At 45.7% G+C, this 24,202-nt stretch overlaps 1 protein-coding gene across 3 annotated transcripts in view; it reads left to right on the top strand.

Moving 5' to 3' along the window:
• LRP2 (LDL receptor related protein 2) overlaps positions 1-24,202 on the top strand; it is a 98,474-nt gene that overhangs the window by 72,451 nt on the left and 1,821 nt on the right. The window contains exons 69-82 of one of the 3 annotated variants that reach the window (XR_013587443.1): positions 74-239; positions 390-518; positions 994-1,214; positions 2,351-2,530; positions 3,104-3,223; positions 3,421-3,511; positions 3,644-3,711; positions 3,896-4,010; positions 4,121-4,247; positions 4,439-4,540; positions 5,861-5,959; positions 6,739-6,813; positions 7,320-7,418; positions 23,039-23,782. Coding sequence is in view for 1 of the 3 variants with exons in the window: in XM_078606807.1 (XP_078462933.1) it covers positions 74-239; positions 390-518; positions 994-1,214; positions 2,351-2,530; positions 3,104-3,223; positions 3,421-3,511; positions 3,644-3,711; positions 3,896-4,010; positions 4,121-4,247; positions 4,439-4,540; positions 5,861-5,959; positions 6,739-6,813; positions 7,320-7,358 (1,532 nt within the window). In the remaining 2 variants the exon portion in view is untranslated. Of the gene's footprint in view, positions 1-73; positions 240-389; positions 519-993; positions 1,215-2,350; positions 2,531-3,103; positions 3,224-3,420; positions 3,512-3,643; positions 3,712-3,895; positions 4,011-4,120; positions 4,248-4,438; positions 4,541-5,860; positions 5,960-6,738; positions 6,814-7,319; positions 20,171-23,038; positions 23,783-24,202 lie in introns of those variants that run through there. The other 2 variants (XR_013587442.1, XM_078606807.1) reach the window with 2 other exon arrangements.

Here is a 24,202-nt window from a genome sequence, read left to right as displayed (position 1 = left end):
GTAACCAACCTTGCCTTTCTTCATGATATTTTCACAAGTAGAAGGTGCATATCTGTATTTCTTTATCTCCCAGGTATGGTGTACTACACTGTTTTGAGGAGTGGCGGAAAGTTTGGCTCTATTAAACGTGCTTACCTGGCGGCATTCTCCAATTCCAGCGAAAACTTTGCAACTGGCATCAACCTGGGCCTACGTTACATCAGTCAGCCAGATGGCATTGCCGTGGACTGGGTCGGGAGGTGAGTGTACAGTGTCCGTGGAGAAAATCTCTTTTCATATCCACCTTCGTATTCTCCACACGGGTAGTGAAATGTGACTTGACAGATTGACGATGCAGAGTGTCGGTGCTTTATCGTGTTGACGTATAATTATTTCTGTACCTATGACAGGCACATCTACTGGACAGATGCACAAACAAGCAGGATTGAGGTGGCCTTGCTGGACGGCAGATACCGAAAGCAGCTCATCAACTCTGTCTTAGACAAGCCAGCGGCAATTGCCCTCAACCCCAGGCTCGGGTATGGAAAGCTGATTTAATACATCGTATTTATTCTTCATTTGATAAAAAATAAAGTACATGTAGCATGGAAGAAATATAATCTTCAAAGGAAGATTTAATTCAAATAAAAATTCTGTATCTCTTGTGTTTTATATACTTAGGCTGTGTGTGCTGGGTTGTCTGACTTACGTTTTGAAATTTGTAAATGAATCAAAGGAGCGTTTAAATTTATGTCAGGAGGACTCGAGTGATATCACTGCAATGGTTTTGTATTTGGAAATATGAAATCCAAGTATATAAGAAGTTAATATTACTATGCTCGTTTTATATGCCTCCATAAAGTGTAGTTCAGGATATGTGAATGACACTCAAGGCTTGGGGAGACCTCCATCCAGTCGTGGATTTGAACATTGCTGACGATGAGTTTAATGGTTTTTTTATCTTGACAATTGCGTGAGAGTTGATGTTTTTTTTCTCCTCACGTGCTTCACAAGGATGATGTACTGGACAGACTGGGGTGTGGTGCCCAAAATTGAGATGGCGTGGATGGATGGCCAGCAGCGCCAGCATCTTGTGCAAGGTCTGTTGGGATGGCCAACAGGCCTAGCTGTGGACCATACCAACAACGGTCGAATCTATTGGTCTGACGCCAAGGAGAATGTCATCGAATCGGTGAGGCCTGATGGAGGAGATCGACGGACTGTCATCTCTGGAGGTGGGTCGAGGAGAATTTGGTAATTAAATAGCAAAAATAGCAAAATGCTCTGAAGCAACACTTGGAATGAATGAGCAATAAATTCTTCGTAATTGTTATGTTATAAAATTGAAATTGCCTATGAGCAAATCACACTAATTGTGCCTGATTATCATCAGATGTCAGAAGCTAAGCAGTGTTGAGCCAAGTTGGTACTTGGATGGTTGGCCAGCAGGCAGGAGTGGATTAAGATTGTGTAGGCCCCTGGGCTACAGGTACTTTGAGGCCCCCAGTAAAATTTTCAAAAGGAAAACAAAGTTAAAGAAAAATAAAATTAACTTTTACAAGGCTAACAACAAATAAAATTCAGCATTCACAAGTAAAATAACTTTTCACTTCATCTCTGGAGGCCCTCCAGCTGGCGGAGGCCCCTGGGCTGCAGCCCCTCAAGCCCCGTACCTTAATCCGGCCCTGACAGCAGGGCGTGCCAGGTGTTATAGGCGTGGGGCTGCGGCAGAGGTCGCAAACGGGTTTTGATTCCTTACCCGTACCCGTACCCGGCCGCACCAGGGTCGCAAATGGGTACCCGTACCCGGCCGGGTACGGGTACCCGTTCCCTACCCGTACCCTAATCGACATGAGTGACAAACGGTTACTCACCAGTGACTCACGGCCTACCCGTACCCGTACCCGGCCGCACCAGGGTCGCAAACGGCTACCCGTACCCGTACCCGGCCGGGTACGGGTAGCCGGGTATCGGGTAGGGTACGGGTAATGGGTACCCGATTGCGACCTCTGGGCTGCGGTAGTCATGAGATGGAAGTACTAAGTCTCAGTCTCTGGTATATGTAGGGTTGTTCCTGCTACTTCGCATATCCTATCCCATGAGACCAAACACTAATTCATGGCATTGGCAAAACATCCAAATACGGGACCCTCCTAAAATAGTCTTGGGATTCGGTGAGACAATTCTTGGTAAATAATTAATGGGCATTATTAGTATAAGGAAAATGCCACAACCAATGCTTATCTTTTTGCACGAAATAATAACAGGTGTTTGTTAAGTTTTATGTCTTACGTAAGCATTCAATTAATTGATTCTTTAAAGTTTTTGAGCGCAACTGAAAGTGCGATATGTTTGGTATTCACTTTCATAGACCTCGGAAACCCATTCACGCTGGACGTGTTTGAGAACAATGTGTACTGGACCACACGGGAGACTGGACAAGTCTGGCAGCAGAACAAGTTTGGGAGCGGTGTGAAGAGCCACATTCTCACAGTCAACTCTTGGCTGTCCCAGGCGCGGGTTTTTCAGAAGCATCGCTACAATGTCAATGGTGAGTGCCCCACCCGTATGGTTGGTCGTGTTCAAAACCAATTTCAGCCGTGATCATTGTCTCTTTTTTTTCTAATAGCGTTTAATCTGGCTGGTTTGCTTATTTTGCATGATTAAAATTTATAACGCGTCTGAATGCAATCACATTACAAGACGCTTTACAAAAAAAACAGGATTAGAGGGGGGGGATAAGTTGTAGGGGATGAGTTAGGGGTCAGGCCAGGTAAACAGGGGAAAGGAGAGAGAGAGAGCAATGCACAGCCCAAGATGAATAACCGCAGACCAGCATCAACCGTACGGACAAGCCAGGGTGTTGTACATTTATTTTGTGTAGAATAGTATGCAGAATATCACACACTTTATTATTTATATATAGTAAAAGACTGGTATATTTATCAAAATTGCTTGCTGTAAAGCATGTTCGCAACAGTGACACTTGTGAAATAAGACCACTTATAACCAGATCAGAAACCATTTACATGTCATATTTGTTTTTTTAATATATATTAATGGACATCGTGTAAAGTACATCTGCATGTGACATGTCACCCAAATATTTTTCTGTTCCCTGCAGTAAAAAATCCATGCAAAGGCACCTGCAGCCACCTGTGCTTGCTCCGACCACAGGGATACACCTGTGCCTGTCCCCAAAATGCACAATTCATTCCAGGCAGTGAAACTGAGTGTGATGCTGGTAAGTATGCTCCATTGACGGGCAGTGCATCAGCACCCGCTCGCAAATGGAATACACCAAAGATTCGCATTTGCAAGCATTTTAAAATATTTTAAGACTTTTGTGTTGATGCTATGAAGCATTTTCTTGGATGTGATGCAATAATATGCAGCGCAAAACAAAATAATTGTTCGGACGTGCTCTAATGTGTTTGACAGCTATTGTGCCACCTCCTACGATGCCACCTGCCTGCTTCTGTGTCAATGGTGGGACCTGTTATATCAGCAGTGATGGGAATGCACATTGCAGGTTTGTGACTGGGATTGTCCTGTCTCTTAATTACCCACTTTCCTTGATTATTTTAGTTTTAGCCGATGGCATGATATGTGATGAACGGTTAGCTGTTGTAATGATTGAGTATGTCTTCGTTATTCTTTCCAGATGCGTGTCAGGGTACACTGGGGACTACTGTCAGATGTCAACATTTATCGGACTCATATCTTCCTCTGGTGAGTCTCACTAGATCTGTTCAGCATCATTTCACGTTTTTGGTCACACACGTAGACATTATTAACTGTTGATGCAAATGTTGTCTTTCAGTATAAATTGTTACGTAGAACCTCTAAACATATTCATACGAATATCCATTCACTTGCTGTTGGGGTTTTTCCCCCCCTGTTCACTACTTTGCAGTTGTGGCTGTGATTGTTATTATGGTCGTCATTGGTCTCATCGGAGGACTGCTCGCGTTTGCCCACTTCAATTACAAGCACAGAGGATTGCCTTTGCCACTGCCCAATCTCACCAGGTGAGCTGTCTCATTCACTTACATAACACCCACCGTGGTAACGCATCTGTGCCTTGTGCCTTGTCATTTATTTATTATGTATTCACACGTGTCCATGTGTGCTCTGGTAGCATTGTCAGCATGTTCAAGTCACAGAGAGCAAGTGCACCTGAGGCTGAGAGGGGACGAGATGTCTACGTAAACATTGAGAGACCCGGGATGAATACAGACGCTGCTATTGATGCAGCCGTGGAAATGGTAAATGTTTTGATTTGTAACATTATTATTATTTACATGTGCTTGTCTGTGAGAGAATATATAATAATACATTATGTTGTGATTATCACGTTATTCTTTTGATCTTCTTACACCTTTTTTGCATATGCATAAATGCTTTCAGTGAAATTTCAGATGCTGTAAAGTGTTAATTCTTTATTTTCTTTACAAAGGACAAGAATATGGCAGATGGAGGGAGGCCTCCAGTGAATTTCGAAAACCCTTTATATGGAGCCCATGCTGATGTTGAAATGCGCATCTCCAGACTTCCCAAGGTCAGGTTCTCATCTAAGACTGCAATGATTTCATCAGAATCCAGCCATGATCTATCCACTGCAGAATGTATGCCTTTGACTTATTCCCATCTCTCACAATCTCACAGATTCACCAATCCCATATAGCTCCCACACAGGAGCTGATCTCCTCGTTCCATTTGTGTGGTCTTGGATGTGTTCCCACCTTTGGCTGCCACTTCATCGCCAATAATGACGATCGGCTATAATTCGTTTGAGCTGTTTGTCTTATTCAAGCCCACTTTTCTTAGCAGTCAATGTGATGCCTCTCATTTGTACTTTTTTCTTTGATCCACGTGGCTCCGCTTTTTGTCTGTGTAATTCCAAGCTTGCATCAGCACGTTTCCCACGTTTCCAATCCATATATCAAAGCAGGTTATAAATGCACTCGTTCAAACAGTTATTCCTTCGGCACATTGGTATGTTACTTTTCATTCGGAAATTCCAAAAGCGCTCCAATCTGCTCGAATATTTCATCATTGTAATCCAGCGCCTGCTTTCAAGAACTGCCATAGGTACATATACGTACTCTGAAAATTTACAGTTTCTTACAACATTGGCTTAGCAAACGTATTATACTAGACTTGTATTGCTCATTTTATTTGCAGCCAAACTTTGCAACCCATACTTGTTAAGTTATTCGGTAATTCCTGTAAATTTATTTCATGTTGGCTATGACTATGTCATCAAATATATGTGATGGTTAAAGTTTTCTACGGTTAATAAATACCTTTATTTCTCCAATACAATTTTCAGAAAAAAAATTTCGAATGTCGAATTTGGGCTATCGATTACATTTTGAAATATACTCATAAAAATAAAATCATTATGCCTCATGGAGACGGATTCAGTACTCTAAGGGCTGACAAATGAAAGCCTGAATACAATATATTTAGAAGTGATCATTAAAAACAAATTGGCAAATATGGAAAAGCTACACTGAGATTGAATTACATATTTATTTGTATACAGTATTTATTTTTACGTTTTGCTTACAATATACGGCTCTTATTTGATAGTGTGCAATATAAATTGTAAGTTATTATCATCAGTGAATGAACAGGGGATGATTATCATGATTACACTTACAATTTTGAACAGCATCACGTGCCTGATAATGATAATAACAACATAAATCGACTGAGATAATGCATCCAAGAATTGATTGACTCGAGTGAAAGAAATTGAAGGGGCTGAGGATGCACAGAGTGCCATGATCGCCTATTAGCCCCCTTTGGTTTTGTCTGTTAGGTGCTGTAAGAGCCGATTCAGACCAGAAATAATGTGAGATGTGATTTGTAGGAAATGGTGAGCTCTGGACAAATGGAGGGAGCTGCTGCTTCTGAAAGCCCCAGCTTTGCATCAGAGGCCTCAAGTACAGCAGATGCTGCTGCATCACAGGTATGGAGCACAGATGTGTGCATGCAAATCCACACGTGCACGAAAAACATGAAGTTCTAGATGCACTCAAGGCATCATAACTCTGATCTTCATTGATGACCAGAAGCATATTTTATTGGACAAGATGCATCTATTTTGATCTCCCTAACATTTTCTTTGCAATTTGGAAGCTGTTTCCCCAATAAGCCATAGGTGTGAATCTACTTGTCATTTTTGCCCATGGAACAATCAAGTAATTGGAGTAATATTGTCAATTCTTAAATCTCAACAGAGGCTTCTAATACTTGACTGGAAATGTATAAGAATCCCTGTAAGGATTTCCCTTGTCAGATTCATACCCACTGGAAATCATGTTTCTGTACCTCAATTATTACCCTCCCTTTAGGATAGCAAGGGAAACATCCTTTCATATGCTATTGATCCCCAAATCCTTTAAGGTCCAAGACAGGTTTGGAGGTATAATACCTCCCATAGTTGAGGGCAAGTGAAAGGAGATGCATCCCACGTCAGATACATTTTCTAAGACTGGAAGACAAGCACTTGCTTGAACACAACCAATGCAGTTCATATATACGATTCAATGCACATCGCAAGCCTTTTCATATTAATTTTCTTATTAATTCACCCTTTTCTACTCAAACCATGCTAAGTTATCGTTATCCTTTAGAGCCGGTGAAAGCACGTCAGTGGTGTTTGTTGAAAATTTCTATATAGTTATTCGCCAGAATAAATTAAGCTGAATTATTTCTGACAATTATGTTTTCAATATTTAATTTCAGGAAAAGAAGAGGTTTAGCTTCTTTGGGAAGAAGGAGAAAACTGAGAACAATTTTGAAAATCCGCTATACTCTCAGGTAACTAACTGCACTGCACAGACATAGTTTTTTTTTAACACTAGTTTAAACGGAAAAACAGAAAACGCAACACTGCAGGTTTTACCTCCAATTATGTTTTTATACGCACTCACATTTTTTTTATTTAAATGAAGTATTTTTTTCTTCTTGATATAAACAAATAATTTATAAGGCTCACTCTGTAGTTTTAAATGTCAAGCAAGCTGCCATCAAACAAATTTGGTCCTTACCTATTGTCACTGCCTCAGGCGCACATTTGTTTCATTGCCAGACAATTTTGTATTCACTTTCAAAGTCATGCTGAAAGAGCCCAAGACTTGCGGTCCACATTGTGTGAGCATTGCGAAGATAAATGTATTATTTTTTGGTTAACATCTTCAGTGTTGCACGAAGTTCAGTTTGTAGCGACATCATGGGGAGCGACAGCTGAAGTGAAATTCACCAATATAAAGGAAAATATTTTATTGTGGATATTAACCATTTTAACATGTTTCTTTCCACTTCAGAAACAAAGTGACCACGAGGGAAACACAGGCGACACCTGAAGCTAATCTGTTATTCGGATCCACCGATACACTGGTCATGTGTCAGGGACTCACAAAGAGGTTAGATACTTAATACATTATTAGGCTCACAATGATTCACCTCCCCAGAAATTGTATGCATAGTTATGATTAATTGTCATGATTCAATCTTGACTCAAAGCTTTCGTGATTACAGGAATTCATATTCTTTGGGTCTTTCGGTAAAGTCACGTAGATAGGTTCATCTGATGACGACCGCTTGTGTTGCGATCGAAACGACGTAGTTTTTTGTTATTTTGTTATTTTCTTTGGAACCTATCTACGTGACTTTACCGAAAGACCCAAAGAATATGGTCATGATTTAATTTAATTGATTGGAATTTTTTTTCCGTCTCATTTGTACTCCATCCTTTTTTTTATCTTGCTTGTGTAGTAAGTATTCAGGAGGCTTTGACGACGGGGTCGGAGGCACACTTATTTATTAACACCAACCTGTGCTCAGTAACGGGTACACACAGTACTAAAGGGGTTATCGTCCCCTTTACTCGGCTAACAGGGAGACACAACATCTAACCCCGCTAACCTAAGCCCAAGTCCTCCACTACGGAGCTAGGGGAGGCTACCTATCCCAGCCCTGGTCAAGCTGGGATCCCGGCACCCTGAGTCTCCAGACCGGCTCTTATAAGAACGTCAGTCTGGGCTCTCAGGGCCACGCCACCGGCTTGCCCTGGTCGGCCCTGACAAGGACAGCAAGCCAGGGGAGCTCCGGGGCCTATTCTAGCTGGTCTTCAGCCTTCGCTGGTTTAAGCTGATACTCGACCTCGAGCCCTCCGGCTCACCACCTTTTATAGTACTCGGCCCCCGGGAGGGGCCCGTGGGGGATGCAGGTGCGGACGTCGGTGCGAGCACCTCCTCTGTGTACGGCCCTAACCACGCCCCTTGTGTTTGTTAGCCATCCGTGCCCATACACAATTACACCTCTACATCACCCCCCCCTGTACAGCTCGCAGCCGTCCCCGGCTGCAACAAAATCAGAATAAAGGTGCATCCCTCCCCAAAACCGTGTGTGCCTCGCATAATTTTAACAAGAACAATGACAACCATAACAACAACAACAGGAAACAGGTAGAAGAAGAAAGAGAAAAAAAATAACCCGGCGCACCCCCCCGAATAAATACCCCATTCCGCAAAACCAACATATATACACGCGCTCCGGGCGCCTCCCCCCCTCGTCCGCAAAGGCCCCCCAACGGCCGACCTCACAATAGTCTGCGCGTTTTGGCGCGCGTTCTCGCGGCGGGCCCGTCACAAGGGCCCGTCCCGGCATGCTCAGTGGCGGTTGTTGACGGTCCGGGTGCGAGAGAGTCTGGTTTCGCTGCCGAGTGACCCCCGACCCCCCCGGGGGGGGTTGGCGATCGTGGACCCGTCACTCCAGTTGCACCTGGAGATGGAACAGTTGATGTCAGGTTAGGCGAGAGCAGCGACGTCGGGGAGTCGGCGGACCCCTCACACGTTTGGCCATGCGTGTGTGTGTGCGAACCACGGGGCGGCGCAATGAACGGTTTCAACCTTGAGGGGTGCACGTACCACCGACGCCTCCCCCATTTGACGCGTACACATTGCGGCCGCAAGACCTGTACGACCTCCACGGGCCCCCGCCACGGCCGTACCAACTTTGACGAGGTCGCCAGCGGCACCTGGGGACAGTGCAACCATGCCCTGTCCCCTGGTTTCCATTTGAACACATGTACCCGCCCCAGCCGAAGCCTCTCGTTCGCCTTCTGGCGGAGTTCAGAATTTTGCACGGCCGCTTCCCGCGCCTCAGATAATTTGCCGATGTTAAATTTAACGTGTTCGGACAATGTAGACTTCGCCTGAGGCGCCGAGAGCTTCAGCTGGGTCGTCACAGGGGGGTTAGCCTCGCGGCCATACATTAAAAAGAAAGGGGAAAATCCGGTGGCCGCATGGGGAGCCATCCTGTAGGCTTGCAACACACCGGCAATGCGAAGGTGCCAATCTGTCTGGGATTCCGATACCTGCTGGGACAGCATGGACGTGATGGTCCGATGCAGCCGTTCCACCATCCCGTCAGTTTGTGGGTGATACGGGGAGGTCCGAATTTTCTCCGTACCCAAGAGGTCGCACACCTCGCGGAGGAGTTTCCCCGAAAAATTCTTACCCTGGTCAGTCAGCAGCCGTTCCGGAGCACCCTTGTCGAGGACATAGCCCTGGACAAAGGCCTCCGCGATGGCTGCTGCCGACTGGTTGGCCAGGGGCCAGGCCATAGGCCATCTCGTGAAGTATTCGACCCCTGTCAATAAATACCTATTTCCCCTGGGTGTAGCGGGAAATGGCCCGAGAATATCTAGAGCAACGAGCTCGTTAACCCGGGAAACCTTTATGGACTGCAGCGGAGGGTTGGACCCCCTTGCTGGTGGCTTCCGCTGCGCGCATTGCGTGCACGACCCCAGGAGATCCCCCACGTCCTTTGCCATGCCCGGCCAGAAGAAATCGAGCTGGAGCGTGGCAAAGGTCTTGTGAACCCCCAAGTGCAGGAGCCGCTCATGAGCAGCCCATACCACCTTATCCCTTAATGCTGCAGGCACCACGAGCCGTTGGCGGCGGGATTTTCCGTCCCAGTGCATTAAAAGACCCTGTAACAACCCCCACGAGTCAACGTTCGCCACCCCCTGACCAACCCCCCCGGTGCGACGGCGCAGAGCGAGGAGGGAGGTGTCCTCCATTTGGAGGCGTCCCCACTCCGCGACCGACAACCCCAGCAACGAATCCCTCCCTTCTTGCTCGATAGGACCCGAAGCCGAAGGCGCATCGGCGGCGGCCACGAGGACCGAATCGGTGGTGACGTTCGGGGGCCTACAACGCCCCGAACCCAAGAGGCAAGCGCACTCCGAAGTGGGTGGCAACCGCGACAGGGCGTCAGCGTTCGTGTGGCGGACGCCCTTACGATATGTGGTGACAAAGTCGTAGTCTTGGAGAATCTCCAACCATCGAGACAACTGGCCCGATGGTTGTTGAACCCGCAGGGCGTACTGTAGAGCCGCATGATCTGTACGGACGGTGAAACGCCGACTGTACAGATACGGGCGGTACTGCTGAATGAAATAAACAATTGCCAATAATTCCCGACGGGTAACGCAGTACCGTTGTTCCGCTGGAGACAGTACCCGACTACCGTAAGCCACCACATGCTCTACGCCCCCATTGAGCTGGGACAGCACGCCCCCAATGCCCGTGTTACTTGCGTCTGTATCGAGCAAGAAGGGTTGTGAGAAATCGGGGTAATTCAACGGCGGAGCCCCCACCAGGGCATTCCGGAGGGCGCGAAAAGCAGCCTCCTCCTCCGGCCCCCAATGAAACCTGACTCCCTTGGATGTCAAGGCATGCAATGGTTTCGCGATCGTAGCGAAGTCAGCCACAAACCGTCGGTAGTACGACACGAACCCAATGAAACTCCTGACCTCTCCCACCGAGGTGGGAGTCGGCCAGAAGCTGACGCATTCCGTTTTGGCGGGATCAGTGGATATCCCCGAGCGCCCAACAATGTGACCCAAATACCGCACCGATTCGCGGAGCAAATGGCACTTCTGCGGTTTAAATTTCAAATTGGCAGCCCGCATTTTTAGAAAAACAGCACGCAACCTCTGGAGGTGTTCCTCGAAGGATTTGCTAAAGACGATGACATCGTCCAAGTAAATTAAACACGAATCCCATTACAAGCCTGCCAAGACCAGTTCCATTAACCGCTGAAAAGTTGCCGGCGCAGAATGTAAGCCCATCGGCAAGCGGTTAAATTGGAAGAGACCTTGCGGTGTACGAAAAGCAGTCTTAGGTTTTGATTCGTCATCCAGAGGAAGCTGCCAGAATCCAGAAAGTAAATCGAGGGTGGAAAAGAATCGCGCCCCCGCCAAGGCATCGAGCGACTCATCCATTCGAGGAAGCGGGTACGCATCTGCCACAGAAATTTTGTTCAATCGCCGAAAGTCGACACAAAACCGCAGTGAGCCGTCGTGTTTTTTCACCAAAACGATCGGCGCGCCCCACGGGCTGTTGGAAGGGGAAATGATATCGGCGGCTAGCATGTCATCAACGGCCGATTTGACATGATCCTTTTCGGCGGGACTCAGCCGAAAGGGATTTTGGCGGATTGGCGCGCTGTCACCCGTGTCAATATGGTGTCGCAGCAATTTAGTACAACCAATATCAAATTTGTGTTGACTAAAAACGTCGGCAAATTCTTTCAGGAGAACTCGCAGCTGCGCACGCTGCGAGTCGGACAGGTCCACTGATCCCGCGCAAAGTGCATCCAGCCATCCGTCATCACAGTCCGAATGCGGTCGCGACGGAGGATCGGTGGTTACCTGACCCACGAGTGGTTCCTCATAGGGTGCCGGCGTTGCGTGTGCAAGCACGGTCCCTTGAGGAACCACGGCCGTTCGCGATCCTACATTAAGGACTGCAATGAAGGGGTCCCCATCCCCTTTCACCATGGTCTGAGCCGCTAGTAAATCGGGGCCATTGACCCCGGCCCGAGATGGTCCCAACAAGACCCCTCGATCCGCAACCCCCTCAGCAAACGGCCGACGCAACCTAAGAGGGACGAGCATCTGAGCCCCCGGGGGTACGCGCACAGTTTTTGCCACGAGCGCCTGCACGGTTGCAAACGCCCGACGCTCCATGGTGGGGGAAGACAAAAACGTTACGCGTCGACCCGACGGGAGCACCCCTGGTCAATCAAGATACGAATGGGCATTTTGGCCAAGAAATCCGTCCCCAACAGGCACGGAACCGCCAGTGAGGAGGAAACCAAAACAGGGCCGGATAATTTAATGTCTCCAATGCAAATTTTGGCGCGGATTTGGCCAATGATGCCTAGCGAGCCCCCGTTAGCAGCATAGCATGACACGTCAACGGGGAGCAGGGGACGACTTTGAACGGGAAGAATGTTATAAATCAAATCAGATATAATGGTCGCCGACGCTCCTGTGTCAATTAAAATCCGCACCTCTACCCCATCAATATGACCGACCACAACCGACGATCCCGCCGACGCTGCAACGACACGATGGGTGAGCTCCGACCACTGACCCGGTTGGAGCGCTCGCCGCATTTCAGAACAATCGGGCGCAACGGCCGTCGATTTGCGAGCCCTGTTCGGTTGAGCGCGTGAGTGTGTGTCGGATGTGTGCATGGGCCAAACGTGTGAGGTGCCACGACTCGCCGTATTTCTCTGCTGGAGCTTGGGTGGAGACGGCGCGGCGTCCTGACGAGGTGTCGCCCCGCGCTGACGGGGAGCCCGGCATCCTGAAGCAACGTGGCCTTGAAGGCCACAGTTGTAGCAGCGTGTGAGCGCCCCAGATGGCCTGGGCTGCTCCTGGCGGCTCGGTCCATTCTGAGCCTGTGGTGCCGCCGATCTCCATTCCCCCCGCCGCTCCACCCCGCAGACCTCCTCCGATGGGAGGGTGGTGGCCGCCATGGCATGGCCGGCCACCCCCTTTGCGGCCTTGCGACGCAGGGACCGCAAGCCCCCGTGGATGTGGCGCGCGACCAGCAAGGACGACATCTCTGCGTCGTCTTGAGCCAAGACGGCGACGTCCAGCTCATCCGCGAGTAGCAGCAGCTTTTCAGCCACCATAGCGTCCACTTCCTCCTCGTCCATCCGCGGGAAAGCTGCCTTCGCCAGGGCCAGGAGAGCCGTCCAGAAGGCCAGGGGCGATTCGTTGGCTCCCCGATGACGATCGTGGAATAGCTGCCTGCAGTCCGAAGGCGGGCCATAGACAGCTGACAGCAGCTGTAGCGCCAAGTGCAGCGTGGCGCGCTTTTCCTTAGGCGCTGAGGTGAGAGTAGCCAGGGCGTCGTTGTCCAGCATCGCCGGCAGCGCGCGTAGTGCTTCGGCGTCCGTCCAGTTCGCCATCTCTTGATGAGCGATGAACCGCCTTTTGAAGCCGCCCCAGTCTCCGTCCGCGCCCACGAATTCTTTGAGAGGCGGCAGTCGCTGCTGTAACGCGATGTCCGTGGCTGCGGATCGTGCTCCGTCGTTCCCAGTAGACGTTACAGTGTGGGCGGGCTGCGAGCATGGCATCGCCGGTCGCTCTGTTGTTGACGCGCTGGCCGGTGTTGATGATGTCACGGCTTGTGCTTGGCCCTCAGCAGTCACCTGACGCGGACCGGCCCCGCCCTCTGCTCGCACTGTAGTGATGGCGGGAAATTTAACCGCGAGCCGCGTCGGGGTGGCGGGAAATGTCGCCGCGCGTTGGCTGCTGTCGTCGTCCCGCGCAGCCCCTCCAGCCCCCAGCCGCGTGATCTCTTCCAACGCGGCGGCCGCAGCGTAGAGCAGCTCCGCCAGGCGGGAGTGAGCCAGCCGAAGTCCCTCGGCCGACGCATCCCCCCCTTCCTGTCGTAGCAGCGCGGGTGTACTCGGCCCCGGCTGCTCCGATCCGACCTCGGCCATCTCTGGTGGCGATTCGGCCGCGGTGTCCTCCATCTCCGACTCCCTGGTACGTGTCGTCCCTCGTGTGTCCATCGTTGAACGTTTACTTCTGACCCCAGATGTAGTAAGTATTCAGGAGGCTTTGACGACGGGGTCGGAGGCACACTTATTTATTAACACCAACCTGGGCTCAGTAACGGGTACACACAGTACTTAAGGGGTTATCGTCCCCTTTACTCGGCTAACAGGGAGACACAACATCTAACCCCGCTAACCTAAGCCCAAGTCCTCCACTACGGAGCTAGGGGAGGCTACCTATCCCAGCCCTGGTCAAGCTGGGATCCCGGCACCCTGAGTCTCCAGACCGGCTCTTATAAGAACGTCAGTCTGGGCTCTCAGGGCCACGCCACCGGCTTGCCCTGGTCGGCCCTGACAAGGACAGCGAGCCAGGGGAGCTCCGGGGCCTATTCTAGCTGGTCTTCAGCCTTCGCTGGTTTAAGCTGATACTCGACCTCGAGCCCTCCGGCTCACCACCTTTTATAGTACTCGGCCCCCAGGAGGGGCCCGTGGGGGATGCAGGTGCGGACGTCGGTGTGAGCACCTCCTCTGTGTACGGCCCTAACCACGCCCCTTGTGTTTGTTAGCCATCCGCGCCCATACACAATTACACCTCTACACTTGTACAACCATGTTTACTCCTTTAGCCTAAACGTAACGGTATCATATTAGGAGCAATAATTGTGCATCCTATACGATTATATAAACTAATATGGCCAGGATTTTAAACATTTATCGTGAGCGTAGGAATCAATTTTAAACCAATGCATCATTACATGCTTAGATAAACATTGGTAAAAAATGCCAAAGAAAACACCAAAGCGAATAAAGAGTTTGTGTCTCTAACAAATGTAGTATTTCGATGGTTTTTTTACAATGTTCCTGTCAAAGCTAATTTGTTAAAGTTAAGGAATAAGCTTTTTTTAATGATTTTTTTACCTCTAATTTATTTTACATTATTTACATATGTAAAACCAGACTAAGAATCACACACCTCTGTTCTATAATTTATTCTTCCAATGGCTCACTGTTAATGCAAGTCTGTTATTTAACATATTAGAATAGCCACCTACTGCTGATCTTATATCTATTTTAATCCAAATGTAATTGTGTAATTATCTCACACTGAGCCAAGTGCCGATAACCTGAATGTAATGTGTACACTGGCTAAAATCTTTTACAATTTAATTTCCTGTTGATTATGAAGACATGGAGACATTTGACCTACATACCGAAGTGTTGACTACTGATTTGCGCAGTTGTGGGTGTTTCAGCTGTTGTTATTCTACCTGTGACTCATTTTGCGAGGCTGATTAACACGTAAACGTTTAAATTATGCACTACTGCAGTGTTTGACATGCATACAAACTGTAAACAATTTTGTAAAATACCAAACACTATTCCCCCTTCTCACTCTCAAAGTCTCGTATGATGACGCTTTGATTTTGTCGCGGTTGGGGGGGGGGCGATAGGTTTTCATTATAAATAAAGTGATTTTCTTCCAAAACACTGACATGTCCATTTCATCAAAATCTTTAATTACGGCATATTTTTTAAATAAAACTTTGCAGCGCTTGTGTGTCCAAACTGATGGTGCAATGTTTTTTATAGTTTACTAGTATAAGTACCCGGCGTTGCCGGGGTGAAAAATATATTTCTTAATAACCTTACATGTATACACACCCTCACCACTCACCCTCACCATTCACCCTCACCACTCTCCCTCACCACTCTCCCTCACCACTCATCCTCACCAATCACACCCTCACCAATCAGCACTCACCACTCACCCTCAACACTCACCCTCACCACTCACCACTCACCCTCACCATTCACCCTCACCACTCTCCCTCACCACTCATCCTCACCAATCACACCCTCACCACTCTCCCTCACCACTCTCCCTCACCACTCATCCTCACCAATCACACCCTCACCAATCACCACTCACCACTCACCCTCAACACTCACCCTCACCACTCACCACTCACCCTCACCATTCACCCTCACCACTCTCCCTCACCACTCATCCTCACCAATCACACCCTCACCACTCTCCCTCACCACTCTCCCTCACCACTCATCCTCACCAATCACACCCTCACCAATCACCACTCACCACTCACCCTCAACACTCACCCTCACCACTCACCACTCACCCTCACCATTCACCCTCACCACTCTCCCTCACCACTCTCCCTCACCACTCATCCTCACCAATCACACCCTCACCAATCACCACTCACCCTCAACACTCACCCTCACCACTCAGCACTCACCCTCACCATTGATCCTCACCACTCTCCCTCACCACTCATCCTCACCAATGACACGCTCACCAATCACCACTCACCACTCACCCTCAACACTCACCCTCACCACTCACCCTCACCATTCACCCTCACCACTCTCCCTGACCACTCTCCCTCACCACTCATCCTCACCAATCACACCCTCACCAATCACCACTCACCCTCAACACTCACCCTCACCACTCACCCTCACCACTCAACCTCCCCTCACCACTCACTAATCAGCACTCACAATCGCCACTCACAACCGCCCTCACCATTATATTTTTGCCCCAGTCAACGCCTGATATTTCCCATTCGTAGCAGTTTATATCAACTCTATAAGCAACTTATATTAAACAGGAAGCGCGATCCTAAAGTAATTTACAACCTTCGATTAGTCCTTTGTGCGATTCAAAGAATCGATTCCTGGCATGTTGGGGGTTTACATTTTGAATGATAGAGTTTCATTTTCATTGTTATTTTATTTTTTTATTTTTTCAGGAGTTTTTAATTACATTTTGCCCCGTTCGTAGCAGTTTATATCGACTTTAACCAACTTATAGTAAACGGGAATCGTCCGAATCTAAAGGAATCTACAACCTTCGATTCCTTTGCGCGATTCAGAGAATCGATTCTTGGCGCGTCGGGTTTAAAAGTAATTACACAGTTGTTTTTTCATTGGTATGTAATGTTTGAAAGTTTTCATAAGATTTTAAATGTATTTTCCCCCCGGGCAACGCTGGGTATATCGAGTTTATACCACAAATGCGTGCGCATATTTTTAACGGGAATTAAAAATGGCGTCCACCCGGCAGCGAATGCGTCGCTACCCGTTGCCAGGGGCAACCGCCGTCCAATGAAACTGCGTATGGTCCGGCGACACACAGACACACACACAGACAGACAGATTTGCGATTTTATATATATAGATTAACAACTAGCTTTTTTGCCCGTCCAAGGACAGGTGTTTATTGCAGTAAATCTGAAATATTCAATAGAAAAATTGTTCAGCTCATGATTATTAATGATGGGGGGGGGGGTTGCCCCATGTGGAGTGACGTCACCCGTTAATGGTTATTGTGGAGGGATACAGCATGTGGAGTGACGTCACCCGCTCATGATTATTAATGAGGGGAGGGGTGCGGCATGTGGAGTGCGCGACCTTGTGCGTTAGTGTCAATTTCCACGCGGGCATGAATATTCTTGAAGGGGGGGGGGGTTCTCTTTTGCGGTGACGTCACGCGGGGGGTGGGCCTCATGTGGAGTGACGTCACACGCGGGACACACATTCCTGGCTTATAGTAGTAATTCTGGTGCATTTTTATATTTTGCATGTGTAAATACCAGAGGTGTGGACTCGAGTCATGTGACTTGGACTCGAGTCAGACTCGAGTCATGAATTTGATGACTTGCGACTCGACTTGGACTTGCATAACAATGACTTTGTCCCACCTATGAGATGTGGACTCGAGTCATGTGACTTGGACTCGAGTCAGACTCGAGTCATGAATTTGATGACTTGCGACTCGACTTGGACTTGCATAACAATGACTTTGTCCCACCTCTGGTAAATACATTCCGAGAACTGTGTTTTATTTAGCTTCAAATGGTGTATTCTGAAATTTACCGTGAGCTGTACTTATTCAACATTGATTTGGAAAAGGACTTTGGTTGGTAAAGACTAAAGACTAATGTGCAGCCCCCTTGTCAATCCACTGCTGAATGAAAGCCATTAAGTTGTGATGGTTGTTTCACCAAACTTCACCATGGTGGCCAGTACGAGTCGGTGAGGGGGCAGAGGGCATGACCGCTTCAGTTATCACTCGCCACTGATGTTAGCCGTGGCTAGTAATTAAACTCATGTCGCTGTGTTCATTACGCAGCGTGCTAACCACTGCACCGCCGCTGTTACAGTCGCCACTAAATCGTATATCACAGTGCTTTGGAGAATATGGTTGGTGGATCATACAGAGATTTGTGAGACTCCTGAACCCACTGGGATGTGGCCAAGCGAATGGCAAATAAGGTGTTTAATCTTGTTGAGAGGACGTTTGAGTTGTATCCCCTGATATGTGTGGATTTTCTCCCACTACTCACTTTCTACCGTAATATAACAATACATGTATCGTATTTTAGTTTTTACGTATTGCATAATTTTAATCTGATCCCTTTTTATCAGATTAAAGGACTACTCCCGTATCAGATCTGTGGAGTTGCAGATCGGATGGGTTCGGGAATGGATTTTTGTAATGAACTGTTCCACACGTTCGTTTAAAAAGATAACTGAAGCATGGACCGCTGATGCTTGAGGACACAAAGCAGAGAAGCAAAGTGGATTCAGCAGCATTTCGGTTCATGTCAAGCCTTTTGATCTGTTTCGAAACTTCAATGTGTGTGTTTTTGGTGGGTGCTCATGAACCAAAAGGAAACCTGCAGTCTTCCTCATAGACAAGCACAATACAGATGAAAGAAATACTAGAAATGTGTACCTACATACGATCATTTAAATGTTCTTTTTACGTTCAGGTGCAAATAAAACGTGTATGTTTTGTTACATTGCAAGTCGCAGAGCTGATCAATTACCCTGATAGCGTTATGTGTTGAAACGGTGGCTTCACAATAAAGTAGGCGCTTTGCAGTATGTGAACCTGGCCACCTAGGTTTGATTCCTGGCCATGGCTAACATAAGCATTCAAGTGGCATTTAAACCGGTCCAAGCCACTCTTCCCTCCCTACTTCATCAACTCACGTTGACCAGCATGGTTCAGTTTGGTAAAAAAAAAACTAGGACGAACACGGAGTGGAGAGAACTATCTTGCTGCATTTTGTAATGTTTTAAGTGTTACAAATGTTAAAGAGAGCTAACGTACCCAGCCAGCATAGCAAGAATATTCATATTTGGGTCTTTCGGTAAAGTCACGTAGATAGTTTCAAAGAAAATAAAACAAAAAACTACGACGTTTCGATCGCTTGTGTTGCGATGGAAATGTAGTTTTTTGGTTATTTTCTTTGAACCTATCTACGTGACTTTACCCAAGACCCAAGGAATATTAATTCCTGCAGTCACGAAAGCTTTTGCCCTTTCATCATACAACACCTCTTATAACGTTGATTAATGCGAGATTATTGCTTAAACTGTACATCTTATTAACAAAGCTTGGACAATTCACTATTCTCTGTCTCGTTGGTTTTGACTTTGGAAATTACCATCACAAAAGTTATTCTACGAAACACAAACTTTATAACCGTGTGTGTTTAATGCTCTGATGTGCATATAAAAGTGGAAGAAATATGATGAAACTAGCATTCGAAGAATTATAATTACAATAATGTATTTACAATATAAAAAAATCAAGAATTTTAAATATACGGGCCATTATTCTAATGTTTTCACTGAAACGTGATTGCTTCTGAGCTATACTCGCCATCTGCAGTGAAATACAGTTCCTGTGCAAGAATTGTTCATGCAAAAGACTTCGTTGATTCAAGATGATATTAATGTAATTCAAATAACAGTACAGTATGTCTCTTATAAGGACTGCAGGATCAGTGAATCACAGCTTCTGTACGACTATAAATGTACAGTCTGCCTCTCATGGGAAACACGGAATCGATTTTTTTTTTGTAAACTGAGGCGTGTTTGGGGAGCTGATGCCTCAATGCTCTGTGGATATTTAGATCAGATCTGTTGTGTTCATGGCTGTGGCAGAAAAGAACAAGATCGCTCCATCTACCCATTCCACTCACGACCCATCCTAAGCTCTGCTGTATTTCCACAATGATTATAAACTCTAGGCCATTTCTGGATTGACCTGGCATGATTCAGGTCTTTTCCCAATGTATGGTTCCATGAGCTTCGTTTCTTCCCTCCGTTGTATGTATGTTCTATATGTTGAATTTCTTTCACGCCGTACGTCGCCAATTATACTACCTGCTGCTCTTCCTCTACCTTCTTAATCAGGTTTAACTTACACTTTTGTTAACTTATGCTATCCAAAAGTTAAAATGCATCATATTAAAACATTTCTGCCATATTTTGTTTTGTGCTCATTTTATCGACAAGCATAGAATATGTAATACAGATTTAAGATACAGTACTGCAAATTCCAAGAATTCAAGGCACCGATTAATTATAATGTGTCCAACCAGATGGCTAAACAGTAGAGCAATCTCGATTGAAAACTCATTTCTAAAGGACTGATTTAGTTTGTTGTCCTTCCCCTGCACCTCCGATTAGCATGGTTGGCTACAAAAGACAAAATAAGTTGAACATATACTGTACATACAGCAACTTTCAGTCTGGTTGGGGTTTGACTCAGCCCCTAATTTCTCGGGGATTATTAAAATGAGTATTACTTCGTGGGGAAGCCCACAGTGATCCTCCTGTAGATTGACTAACCCCCTCCCCCCCCATAGGAATTGTGGAATTTTCCATCACCGGCTCAGGGATATAAAGAAGAGATGAGCACCGTCTCAATTCCCATTTGAGCAGGAAATCACTTTGACTTTTTGCCTTAATCCAAGTGTAACCTTGCACGGGGAACTTGTTATTCTGACATACACGCGATGAATAAATGTTTATTCGATTTCTATCGTGAGCACAAGGCTTGTGAAATGCAGCGATAGTATTCCAAGTTTGGTGTACAGCTGGTGAGTCGTGGATTTTAATGTGGTTTAACGGCATGCATGCTTAAATATGTCAGCCGAGTTGTCATTTATAATGTCACACAGGCCAAAAATGTCAAACATATCGCCGCATCTGAATATGCACATGTCAAGCCACAAACGAACAATGCTCACACTTCACAGAGATAAGTCAGAAACCAGTGTCACCTGTAACATTGGATTGGTATCAAATTTTACATGTGGTTTTAAACTGTAAATAGCATGTAAATGTGGTCAATTTTCTTGCCATTTTCATGGAAATAAATATAATGGTAGGTTTTTACCCTTTTAACTGGTACAAAACTGACACCTTTATTCAAGGCCAGTTGTACCAGTTAAAAGGGTAAAAACCTACCATTATATTTTGCCACTGGTAAAAGAGATCTCATAGTGAAATAAATATAATTTACGATGAAAGCTCCCACCACACATAAGCAACACCTTGCATGCCCTCTTTTGCTGACTTATCGTGGAAGTTGCCCCGTGAACATGCAACTTTGGGGCCAACGTTGTCATTCGGTTGAATCTGTTGGACCAATGTTCCATGTTTACTGGGTGGATGATTTCATGGCGCGAAGATGTGGACGGTGTGCCATTCAATCAATACACTGTTCCATTAACGGAGTTACAAGTGAGCTTATTTTGTTAAGTGAGACTGAGCCTGGAGCTTTTTTGTGAGGCCATAGAAATTATGTACGTGCTTTAGAAAACACAGAAATACGGACCCTGCTTTGTAAGTCTTGGAATAATCATTAGGTCATCTCGTGACATTTCTTCAACGAGTCTCTCTTTGCAGTTGACACGCAGTGAAGGCCGACCTTACCATGGCAACCACGGTGAATGTGTTGCCATGAGACAACATTGATCATAAAGACTCATAGGTTATAATTTATTTTACCTTCATTGATTTGGAATGTCTTCAAAATGACTCAACTGTCGTAAAAGTGATCCAAAATTAACAAAACTAACAAAGCGTTGTGTTGCTGTTATGGACTTACCTGAGAAAACTAGCCACATTGATCAAACGGTTACTCAACACTTGGCAAAAATAATAATCATTTCTAAAAGGGTTCATATTGCCAATAATACCGCCGTATACATCATCAGCCACAATGTATCCAGTGCAGGATGAAGGCTTCTCCACATTGTCACTATCCCTTAAGTTCAAGTTCATTTTATTTAATTTATTAGGTATAGCCCTGTGAGCCATTCGGCTCTTGAATCGGGTGCAACCGCAACAAACAAAAAACAAAAACATGAACAAGAATACATCTTAAAGTGAATATGTGCAAACAGAAAATCCAAGAAAAGACAGCAAAATATTGCAGAAAAATAGAGTTAGAGTCTAGCAATACCACAATCCATCTCGCTTCTACACACGAGCTATAATAATAGTTCCTCACAACAACAAGGTATAATATGAGTCAATGCCACCTTCCTCACTTCGCCAAACCAACCCTGCTGGCCAAAGCAGAGCTGCTCTCCGAGCCCCATTCTCTCATTGCGTCCTGTAGTTGGTTTTCTTCCCCGTGCCTGGTGCGAGCGCTCACCAATATTATTGATAATTACACACTTACGAGGAAAAGCATACAATGGAAAGCGTTACATGATCATACATATCAACGCCAAAATGTTCAAATTACTGAGACCCCCCCCCCCCCCACTGCAAAACCTTGGAAAAAAACAGAAGCAGATGCCCAGTAAACTCAGTGATACCTGAGACACTGAGATAAACTGCGAGCCTCAAGGGTTGCTCATTGAGTCAATGCCACATTCCCCATTTCAGGTAATCCTTGAGATGTGACGTGTATGCAAGATTCATGCGTATGCGTGATTTTTCATCCTTGTGCAAGAGCTGCAACATTTTGCAATGCTTCATTTTTAGATTTGTACACACAGGTTTTGCTGTTACTGTATTTAATTATTCCACCTGTTAACCCAAATAATTTCTGTGAGACGTACGGTATGTCACACATGTTTTATACTGATCAAGTAATGGAATAAAAAATATGTTTTGCACATTACAGAAATGTTCTTAAAGCAAGTTTATGATTTAACTTGTGTTCTATGAAAAACGGGCCATTGCTGAAAATGTTGCCTATTATAACAAAACAATTCCTTACAAGCTAACACTGTTGTTGACAAATTTGTTGATTTTGTTGTAATTGTGCTTGTACATCACTGCCAGTGCAGCATCAGCATCGCGAAATAATTTGTTTGATTTTGAATTTGTGCAGATGTTATCCAGAGAGAAGAAGCTGTAGTAAAAAAAAGTCCACGCACATAGCAAGCAACTGTTTAAGCTTTCTTTGTATCCGGAGACTCTTGACTGCAGGAAGAGCAGCCAATTCTGCTCTGGATGTGCAACTCCCTACATTGTAATTTCTCAGTTCATGCAACTACAGCAGTCTCTTGATATGTCTGAATGCTGCGGGAAGCCACGGTGACATATTACCTCGTAATTAATTTTTATTTACAGTCCCGTTCAAGGCAATGCTTGTTGACAGCGACAATTAAAAGAAGATCCATACTGCTCGGGGAATGGATGTTTTTTTTATACGAAGCCGTCTGCCGCTCTAATGTGATTTGGCGCACACAATTAGTGCAGGTTATGAAAGATCACTCCCACCCGAATTAAGTGCCAAGGATAATAAATAATCCTTGTTTTGTAATTTTTACCTTTTAATCCATTCGTGATTAGTATTGCTCCTCTAAGGCTCTATATGCTTTGGCAATATGCAGGTATGTTTGAAAGAACATTTTGTTACGGTGCAACATTTCCAAAATGTATTGATTGTATATTAAGGAAAAGCAGATCAACGTCGCACCATGCTGTTGCCTAAGAGTAATGTTTGCAACATAATGTAATGTACTTATTATTATTTCAGCAGGTTAAATTGTATTAAGGTATAGTCTGGAATTAACAGGTTATCGATTTTTTTTAAATATCAATACTCTACTGCACATATGAATTTTTATCAAGAGATGCAAGCATTTTTAATACATATGCGTATGCGATTTATTATGTACGTTATGACATTATCATTGACTTAGCATCATGTATCCCTTGAAAAGATTACGGAAACTGTATAGCGAATATTTCCCACAATTACAAATGTATGCTTTCACTCGGCTAAAATATAAATGGTAAAATAACTTTTCACCGGTAGTTCTATTCTAATTATAAAATAATCGTCTATTTCAAAAACAAATTATAAATGTCTGCTCATAATTTATGAAATGCAGTGGTTGAGTTTATATGCCAACTTATAGTTTCACAAGTAATTAGTGTGGATGAATGAAGTTTTAATGCGCTATCTCTGCCCATCTTTCCACCTATCTGTAATGGGGAATCACAAGAACTCTCGCAAATATAGTGCATTATGAACATAATTTTATCT

The sequence above is a fragment of the Lampetra planeri genome, chromosome 2 (genome assembly GCF_965212315.1).
Source record: "Lampetra planeri chromosome 2, kcLamPlan1.2.h2, whole genome shotgun sequence".
Taxonomy (NCBI): domain Eukaryota; kingdom Metazoa; phylum Chordata; class Hyperoartia; order Petromyzontiformes; family Petromyzontidae; genus Lampetra; species Lampetra planeri.
The sequence above is the reverse complement of the archived record's forward strand: the minus strand, read 5'-3'. Positions and strand labels throughout refer to the sequence as shown.